This window comes from Sphaerodactylus townsendi, linkage group LG15 (genome assembly GCF_021028975.2).
Source record: "Sphaerodactylus townsendi isolate TG3544 linkage group LG15, MPM_Stown_v2.3, whole genome shotgun sequence".
NCBI lineage: Eukaryota > Metazoa > Chordata > Lepidosauria > Squamata > Sphaerodactylidae > Sphaerodactylus > Sphaerodactylus townsendi.
This window is the reverse complement of record NC_059439.1, coordinates 8,503,720-8,513,377: the sequence shown is the minus strand read 5'-3', so window position 1 is coordinate 8,513,377 and position 9,658 is coordinate 8,503,720. Positions and strand designations below refer to the sequence as shown.

Sequence of the window (9,658 nt, the reverse complement as noted above, 5' to 3'; positions counted from 1 at the left end):
CCTCCAGGGAGGCCAGAAGAGACTGCATTCCCAGCCTCAGAGACCTGCTTTTATAAGCACTGAGGCTGGGGGTGGGGCTTGGGGAGCAGGAAGTCCCACCCCTTCCTGCTCCCCAAGCCCCACCCCAGGCCCCAGTGCTTATAAAAGAAGGTCTCCGAGGCCAGGATTGCAGTCTCTTCTGGCCTGCCCGGAGGGGAGGTCAGAAGAGACTGCAGGCTGCCGGGAGCCCAGCCAGCAGGAGGAGTCTGGGGGGGGGGAGGTGGACACCCTAGGCCTTGCCTATGTCCATGGTGACATGGGTGGGTCAAGGGGGGTGGGGGGCAGAGCCTGCGGGCATCCTGGAGACAATTCGTCTCCGGGCACCATTTACCCCTGGTACGCCTCTGCGATGACAGAGTGATTGCACACAGGTGTTAAAGGGGGACGTGTGGCTGTAGTTGACCCTTATCTCCCCAATAATGTTTACTTTTCTTTAAAAGTTCCTGGTATTGCCTTAGAATTTTGCTCACTTGCAGTGTATGTAGGGAAGTAGTAGTTTGAAGAAAGATTCCACAGTTCAGTGATACAGCAACTTCTTGGCATGCAGAACAACCTCCAGTTTTAGCTAAATTGAACCAGAAGTTTTCTCTGCCAAGTCCCAATTCAGTCCCCAGCGTCTGCAGTAAAAGGGATACTGCAGTTGGTGATGTGAAAGATCTTCACCTAGAACCCTGGAAAAACACTGCCAGTTTGATTTAACAGTAGTGGTTTTGATGGACCAATGGTCTGGGAAAAACTCATGTGAATATGGTACCATCACATAGCATAGAATCATTTGCTAACATGGTAGAAGGGAAACGCGGGTCATGTATAAGCTTCAATCACTGCATTTCTAAATGTAGGCTGACAAGTGGCTTACATTCTGCCTGACACCTTGATGTGTGTGGGTTGGGTGTGTATTTTTACTGGACATCCACCCAGAATGCTGGGAATGTGAGAACTTGATCATTGCTTCATGATATTGTAGCTGGTTCTAAGGAAATGCTAGTGTTGATAGGCAGAAGGCAATATTGAACCAAAAAGTGTCTTGGGGAAAAGTAGCTCATTGTAACCAGGTTTAGGTGTTTTGGGGAAGCGGGTGTGCAGCATGCAAATACTACCTTGATTATAGGACAACAAAATTTCACATTTTTCAAACTAGGTTTCAAGTGTGTGCTTTTTCACAAAACTGTTTAATGTTCTTTGCATTTCCTCTCTTATGGCTAGGTTTCAGCACATCAAAAACACACGGCAATGTCTGTGTTTTGGAACTTTGGTGCCCGATCAGAATGATATGTGCCCCCAAATGCATTTTATTTTTAGCATGATAGTCCTGCAAGTCCCAGTCCAACACTCATAGCATGATACTAAGCCTCCATGTAAGGGGTGGAAGGACAGCAGGGAGCACTGGAAAAAGATTTAATAATGGCCAGGGGACAGGAGCTGAGCTGATATTCAGGCTTAGAAACCAAGCCAGCTTGTGCTGCCGTGCTGAAATTATGCAGCAGGGAACACACAGCCGTCAAGCACGTAATTGAAATTCACAATGCAGCAAAGCATATCTCGTATTTCACATACTTCATTGCAAAAAATAAGCAAGATCTGCTGACTGTAGCTGCAAAACCACACGCTGCATGGCAATTGCATGCCACAGCAATAATTTGGCTAGGGAAAATGTATTTCCCATCCCAACCCCAATTTAGTGCATTAAAAGACAATGTCACTAAGAGTGCTGTTGGTTCTCTACTGGAGGCCCTTTCATCTACAAGGGGAATTACATACCACATATTTATCCCAAGGACGTCAGGGCAACATACATGGTTCTCCCTTCTTTGAATTGTTTTTATTTTCATGAGAAACATGAGAGGTTGGTTAAAATTGAAAGAAGGAGTAACTGACCCAGTCACCCAGTGAGCTTCATGGTGATTGGAAGTCAGATCTTCCCAGTTATAACCAATACAACCGCTCACACTCTGAAATGAAACTATGCCAGTCTTTGTCATTAGCTAGGGTTGCCAGCTCTGGGTTGGGAAATTGTGGGATGTTGGAGAGGACAGGGCTTGGAGAGAGGAGGACCATCAGTGGGATATAATGCCACAGAGTCCACTTTCCAAAGCAGCCATTTTCTCCATGGGCCCTTCCACACATGCTGAATAGTGCCCTTTAATCTACTTTCACAATTGTTTGCAAGTGGATTTTGCAACTCCTCACAGTAAAATCCAGCTGCAAAGTGCATTGAAAGTGACTTGAAAGTGCATATTATTCTGCATGTGTGGAAAGCTCATGGGAACTAATCTCTATCACCTGGAGACCAGTTGTAATTCCAGAAGATCTCCAGCAACAACTTGAAGACTGGCAACCCTATTATTAGCACTGTGTATTCAAGTATTCAGCGCTTCAATCAAAAGACCCACACACACACATACACAAACAACGCACACCATGAATAATCCTACAGCAGTTGAGTTAAATTCTGTTGCTCGTCAAAATTATGTGCATTGTTTGCATATGCTTTCTTTATGTCGTTGGTCATGGGGAGGGATGATATGCTAAATTCTCACCCCTTCCATCTGGGACTTTTACATCTTAATCTAGAGATGTGTGAACAGGAGCATGTTGTGAGTGTTCAGGAGGTGCGCCTTATGCATGTATTCTAAAGCATTCCGATCTGTAGGGTTGTCAGCCTCCAAGTGGAGCCAGAGATCCTTCTATTACAGTTGATCACAGCAGAAGAAGAAGAAGAAGAAGAAGAAGAAGAAGAAGAAGAAGAAGAAGAAGAAGAAGAAGAAGAAGAAGAAGAAGAAGAAGAAGAAGAAGAAGAAGAAGAAGAAGAAGAAGAAGAAGAAGAAGAAGAAGAAGAAGAAGAAGAAGAAGAAGAAGAAGAATTGGATTTATATCCCCCCTTTCTCTCCTATAGGGAACTCAAAGGGGCTTACAAAATCCTTTCGCTTCCCCCCTCACAACAAACACCATGTGAGGTAGGTGGAGCTGAGAAAGCTCAGAAGAACTGTGACTAGCCCAAGGTCACCCAGCTGGCATGAGTTGGAGTGTACAGGCTAATCTGAATTCCCCAGATAAACCTCCACAGCTCAGGCGGCAGAGCGGGGAATCAAACCTGGTTCCTCCAGATTAGAGTACCCCTGCTCTTAACCACTACGCCCACCCTGGAGAAAATGGCTGCTTTGGAGGGTAGACTCCATGGCATTATACCCTGCTGAGGTCCCTCCCCTCCTCAAGTCATGCCCTTCCCTTGGAGGGAAGAGGAGTGAGGGGGAGAGGGGAAAGGAAGGGTCATCTAGTCATGGTCCACCCACCTGGGTGGGGGGAGAGTTAGGGAGGGAAGGTTAGGAAGGGGGAGAGGTGAAGGGAGTCCATCCTCTGATCATAACTAACCCACCCTCAGGGGAAGGGCAGGGAGGAGGACTCCCAACCATCCTGGGGAGAAAACCTATCATCTAATCATGGCCCGCTCACCCTGCGGGGGTGAATTAGGGAGGGGGAGAGGAGAAGAGAAGAGAAGAGAAGAGAAGAGAAGAGAAGAGAAGAGAAGAGAAGAGAAGAGAAGAGAAGAGAAGAGAAGAGAAGAGAAGAGAAGAGAAGAGAAGAGAAGAGAAGAGAAGAGAAGAGAAGAGAAGGGGGCACCATCCCCCAAATCTCCAGGTATTTCCCAGCCCAGAACTGGCATCCCTTCTGATCTGGAACTGAGTCCTTGGATTACATCAGTTTGGACAGCTGCAAATACCAGGTGATGTTCTTTACTGCCATGTTTCCACACGTTAAGCTGCTATGGCCCTTGCCTTAAAGCAGGAGAACTCCCTGGTTGGGTTGGGAGGAAGTGTTTGGCTTGCTTACATTCGGGGGAAGTTGTTTGGCTTGCTTACATTCGGGGGGAAATCAGTGGAGAAGATTCCCTCCGTCAATCCCCTTTTCCGTTTCCCAGCGGAAACCCTTGAAGACAAAATCAGCCTCCAGCAGTTTGCGCTAAAAGCAAAAACTGGTCTACCTGGGGGACTTGATCAAAAGACCTCGCTCAAGAATTGAAGAATAAAGATTTTAGGCCCTTTGTTATCACTGGTCTCTCCAATGAAAAATCATGTCCAAAGTCTATGAAGAAAGAACTCTGACTGTAAGTTGCTACCCAATTAAACGCCCAAGGATGCTAGTTGGCTGGCATGTGCAGATTAATGCAGTTACGGGGGGGTGGGGGGGTAGATGTTGCTGTCATGTATTGTTTCCTCCACCCACAAAAAATACCCCCCAGAGTGGTAATAATGTCCCAGTTGGTGTTTCATCTCTTCTTCCAACAGCACCATCTTGCTTTCCTTGGCTGCTCCCCAAGGAATACCCTATATCGGCTTCTGATCAGTCAAGTTACGCTTGGCCTGCCTCTGTCGGTTGGTGGCAGTCCAGATCTCCCTTGAGCTCCAGGCTCCCTGGCAGTTTGATTCCGGTTTTCCGATCCACACACCAACATTTGCCCCGTTGTCCATCCAACGCCGGGTGACACTGCAGAAGAAAAAGTGGGAAGTTTTCATGGCTGGCTCAAAGCATACAAACTTCAGTTGAAAACAGCAGCAGTGGCACAGTGGTTAAGAGCAGGTACTCTAATCTGGAGGAACTAGCTTTGATTCCCCGCTCTGCCGCCTGAGCTTTGGAGACTTCTCTGGGGAATTCAGATTAGCCTGTACACTCCAACACACGCCAGCTGGGTGACCTTGGGCTAGTCACAGTTCTTCTAAGCTTTCTCAGCCCCACCTACCTCCCAGGGTGTTTGTTGTGGGGGGAGAAAGGAAAGGAGATTGTCAGCTCCTTTGAGTTTCCTTACAGGAGTGAAAAGGGAGGGGTACAAATCCAAATTCTTATTATTATTATTAAGAACATAAGAACATAAGAACTAGCCTGCTGGATCAGACCAGAGTCCATCTAGTCCAGCATTCTGCTACTCGCAGTGGCCCACCAGGTGCCTTTCGGAGCTCACATGCAGGATGTGAAAGCAATGGCCTTCTGCTGCTGCTGCTGCTCCTGAGCACCTGGTCTGCTAAGGCATTTGCAATCTGAGATCAAGGAGGATCAAGATTGGTAGCCATAGATTGACTTCTCCTCTATAAATCTGTCCAAGCCCTTTTTAAAGCTATCCAGGTTAGTGGCCATCACCACCTCCTGTGGCAGCATATTCCAAACACCAATCACACGTTGCGTGAAGAAGTGTTTCCTTTTATTAGTCCTAATTCTTCCCCCCAGCATTTTCAATGAATGCCCCCTGGTTCTACCGTGTTTCCCCGAATATAAGACAGTGTCTTATATTAATTTTTGCTCCCAAAGATGTGCTATGTCTTATTTTCAGGGGATGTCTTATATTTCTGTATTCTGTTCGTCAGGCATGCTTCCAAACAAAAACTTTGCTACGTCTTACTTTTGGGGGATGCCTTATATTTCACACTTCAGCAAAACCTCTACTACGGCTTATTTTCCGGGGATGTCTTATATTCAGGGAAACAGGGTAGTATTGTGAGAAAGAGAGAAAAATTTCTCTCTGTCAACATTTTCTACCCCATGCATAATTTTATAGACTTCAATCATATCCCCCCTCAGACGTCTCCTCTCCAAACTAAAGAGTCCCAAACGCTGCAGCCTCTCCTCATAGGGAAGGTGCTCCAATCCTTCAATCATCCTTGTTGCCCTTCTCTGCACTTTTTCTATCTCTTCGATATCCTTTTTGAGATGTGGCGACCAGAACTGAACACAGTACTCCAAGTGCGGTCGCACCACTGCTTTATATAAGGGCATGACAATCTTTGCAGTTTTATTATCAACTCCTTTCCTAATTATCCCCAGCATAGAGTTTGCCTTTTTCACAGCTGCCATACATTGAGTTGACATTCCCATGGAACTATCAACTACGACGCCCAAATCCCTTTCCTAGTCTGTGACTGATAGCACTGACCCCTGTAGCGTGTATGTGAAGTTTGGATTTTTTGCCCCTATGTGCATCACTTTACATTTTGCTACATTGAACTGCATTTGCCATTTCTGAGCCCACTCACCTAATTTATCAAGGTCCGCTTGGAGCTCTTCGCAATCCTTTGTGGTTCTCACCACCCTACATAATTTGGTATCATCTGCAAACTTGGCCACCACGCTACCCACCCCTACTTCCAGGTCATTTATTCATCTGTTAACATCTGTTAACACTGACTTGCAGGTGTTGGATAGCCTCAAGCATATTCTGTCCACTTGTTATTTGTTTGCAAAAAATATAATTTGTGTATTTTCCCTCTCTCCAACATTCTAAGATACCAGCACTGTTGGGTGCAAAGGTTACAATGGATTGCTACATTTGTCAGACTGATGTTTAATATCACTGCCCCAAAATCCATCTGCAGAGCTTGGGGTTTAAGATTTGTTTGGTTTTAAATATCCCATCAAGTTGAATTTCAACTGTGAAACCTTGAAAAGCCAAAAATCTAAACTTCCACAACTCCAAATTTAGATTCTGACTTTCTTTTTTAAAATCTGCATAGTGAGCATGAGCGCACTGCTTTGCTTAAATTCAAACTACAGTTTTGGATTACCCAGAAACTAAGGACATAGGTAAGGGGGGGCTCTCGGGTTCAACCCCCCCATTACATGTCTGAAGCTCCACCCCCGTTTGTGGGTTTTTTGTATTTTTAATGTTTTTTTGTTTTTGGCCTGCAGGGGGCGCAGTTTTTCGGCTAGCAGCACCAAAATGTCAGGGTTTTTGTGGGAGACTCTCCTGATGCTCCTACTGGTTCCTCCAGATTAGATACATGAGCTCTTAACCTCCTACGCCACTGCTGCTCCTGCTAACTGCTCACTGCTAACCCAGTAATATCTTATGCAATTGAGTTGTTATTTTAAAATTTCATTTTATTCCACTGAATTTCTTATATGCATGATACAGCAATAAAAGTCTACCATATTGTATCAACACTTCATCTCTTCAGTGGCAGAACCAAAGAGCTTCAAATATATGGATAACTTCCACTTTAAAACAAAATTTAAAACCAATTTCATATGTGCCATTTAAAAATTTTCAGCCTCAGTATATGAATGGAAATCAGAAAAGCAGTTCTAAATGCATGTATCAGATTTTTGAAGGGGGGGGCGCAGAAGGACAGGCCATTTGAAATGGGTCCATGTTGGCTTTCTGGATTTGCAGCCAGATGTGCAGAGGCTACTTTGTAATAACTTGGCTTGGATTGAATAACATGGCTTGCATTGAAATGGGCTGCAGCCCTTTATTAATATAATTATTAATATAATTATTATACCAAAGCTAGGCGAGCAAGAGGAGCGCATCTTATCTGCCAGTCAGCATCCATGGCTGATCCCGGCTTCAACCCCAAACTTATTGGGGAGGACAGAGAGGTACTGGGTCACGGGGCATCCGCCCCTTCTCCGTGGCCCTATCCTGCTGGGGTGTCGGGCTCGCTAGCAGAGGCCTCTGCGGCATGTGTCCTGAGCCTACCCCACCCCAAGCCTCTTATGGAGGCCCCCATAGGCGGGGAGGTCCAGCATGCAAGCTCGCCCCCCACCAAAAAAGATGTGCTCCTCTGCCCAAAACCGCCCCACAAGGGCTGCAACAATAAAGCTAAAATCCCCATCCCTTGCTTCAGGGAGGGCGGGTGGGTGGGTCAGTTTGCTTCCAGGAGTCGAAAAGGAGCTGAAGCCACTGCCTGCTGCCTTATATAGGTCACATGCTCCACCTTGTTATGCCCACGTGTGTCAGCACGCTCATTGCTGGGTGGAAGCACAGGAGGACTAATTACGGGCCTAGTTGAATCTAGTGCCCCTTCCATACATGCAGAATAATGCACTTTCAATCAACTTTCACAATTGTTTGCAAGTGGATTTTGCTATTTTGCACATTAAAATCCAGCTGCAAAATGCACTGAAAGTGGATTGAAAGTGCACTATTCTGCATGTACTCTGCCTTGATAACATATTGTTGGCTTATGGGCATTTAAATTTTTTTGAATATGCAAGACTGAAACAGCTTTTTGTGCTGCCAACTCTGTGTTGGGAAATTCCTGGAGATTTGGGGGTGGAGCCTAAGGAGGACTAAGTATACTCAGCAGATATAATGCAATAGAGTCCACCCTCCAAAACAGCCACTTCTTCCAGGAGCTCTCTCTCTGTAATTCTGGGAGATGCCCAGTCCCCACCTGAAGGTAGACAACCTAGTCACCCTATCTGTGGGGGAGCCAAATGCTCTGATCTTACCTGTTTGGGGTGGAAGTTCCCATTGCGGTCGCAGTTTGGGATGATGTAAAGATCCTCATGGGTCCGGGTTTGGGAAGCTGCTAATCTCTCCAGTGCTCTATGAAGTTCGCTCTGACACACACCTGGGATCTAAGACCAAAAGAAGAAAGAACAATCACTTCACCCATTGTTTCTTCCCTATGGGTCTGCTTGTGAGGCCAGGGTGCTTGTTTCAGTGCTTTTTGACATGATTGGGATATCTATGGAACTTTGCCTCTCCCTGTCTGGGACAGAATGTGCGGGAAGCACTGGATTAGTGTGTGTCTGTCTGTGTGTGTTTTTATATGTGTGGGTGTTTCTGTCTGTCTGTCTGTCTGTCTGTCTGTCTGTGTTTTTATATGTGTGTGTGTGCGTGTTTGTGTGTGCATGTATATTATGTGTGTGTCTATATACACACACATATAATATACATGCACACACAAACACGCCCACACATATATACATATAGATAAATAGAGATATATACACATATATAAACATATAACCTGGGATGTATTATCAGGAGAGTCTCTTATTGATACCACCCAGGTTTTGTGAAGCTTGGTCCAGAGGGTTCAAAGCTATGGACTCCCAAAGGGAGTTTGTTTCCAATGGGAGCTAATAGGGCCTTTGAGGGTCCATAACTCTGGACCCCCTGAACCAAACTTCACAAATCCTGGGTGGTATCATAAGAAGAGTCTCCTAAAGATACACTGAAAGTTTGGTGCTGCTAGCTAAACAATTTCACCCCTTACAGCAGGCACCCCCCCCCCCAATTTCTCCCAGATTTCTCCTTTTTTAAATCCACCCCCATCGGCATGGATTTAAAGGGGAGAATCCTGAGGTCCACAGTTTAGAAGAAGAAGAGTTTGGATTTATATCCCTCCTTTCTCTCCTGTAGGAGATCAAAGGAGCTTACAATCACCTTGCCCTTCCTCCCTCACAACAAATACCCTGTGAGAGGTGGAGTTGCAGGGGCGTAACAGAGGCAGTCCCTGGAGCAAGAGCTGTAGCCCCATGGGCAAAATCCTTGAGTTGGGATGCCCCCCCCATGGGCAGGTAGCCACTCCACCCACTCTAACCCAAAAATTTTTTGCACCAGGACATTGCTGCCTGCAGGGGGTGCATTTGTAGACATATCAGCACCAAAATTTCTGCATATCATCAGGAGACTGTTCTTATGCTACTCCCCAAGTCTGGTGAGGTTTGGTTCAAGGAGTCCAAAGTTATGGACTCCCAAAGGGGGTGCCCCATCCCCCATTGTTTCCAATGGGAGCTAATAGGAGATGGGGGCTACAGTATTGAGGGTTCATAACTTTGGCCCCCCTGAACCAAACTGCACTTCAAACACTAGAGTATCATCTAAGGGCAGTCTCCT

At 46.0% G+C, this 9,658-nt stretch overlaps 1 protein-coding gene across 1 annotated transcript in view; it reads right to left on the bottom strand.

Annotated features, from left to right (window-relative positions):
* Positions 1-3,293: 3,293 nt before the first annotated feature.
* Positions 3,294-9,658, bottom strand: part of IGFBP4 (insulin like growth factor binding protein 4) — a 72,194-nt gene continuing 65,829 nt past the window's right edge. Inside the window, exons 3-4 of the mRNA XM_048518333.1 lie at positions 8,263-8,391; positions 3,294-4,524 (exon numbers count right to left, since the gene is read on the bottom strand). Of these exons, the coding sequence (XP_048374290.1) occupies positions 4,390-4,524; positions 8,263-8,391 (264 nt within the window). The 3' untranslated portion in view covers positions 3,294-4,389. The remainder of the gene's footprint in view (positions 4,525-8,262; positions 8,392-9,658) is intronic.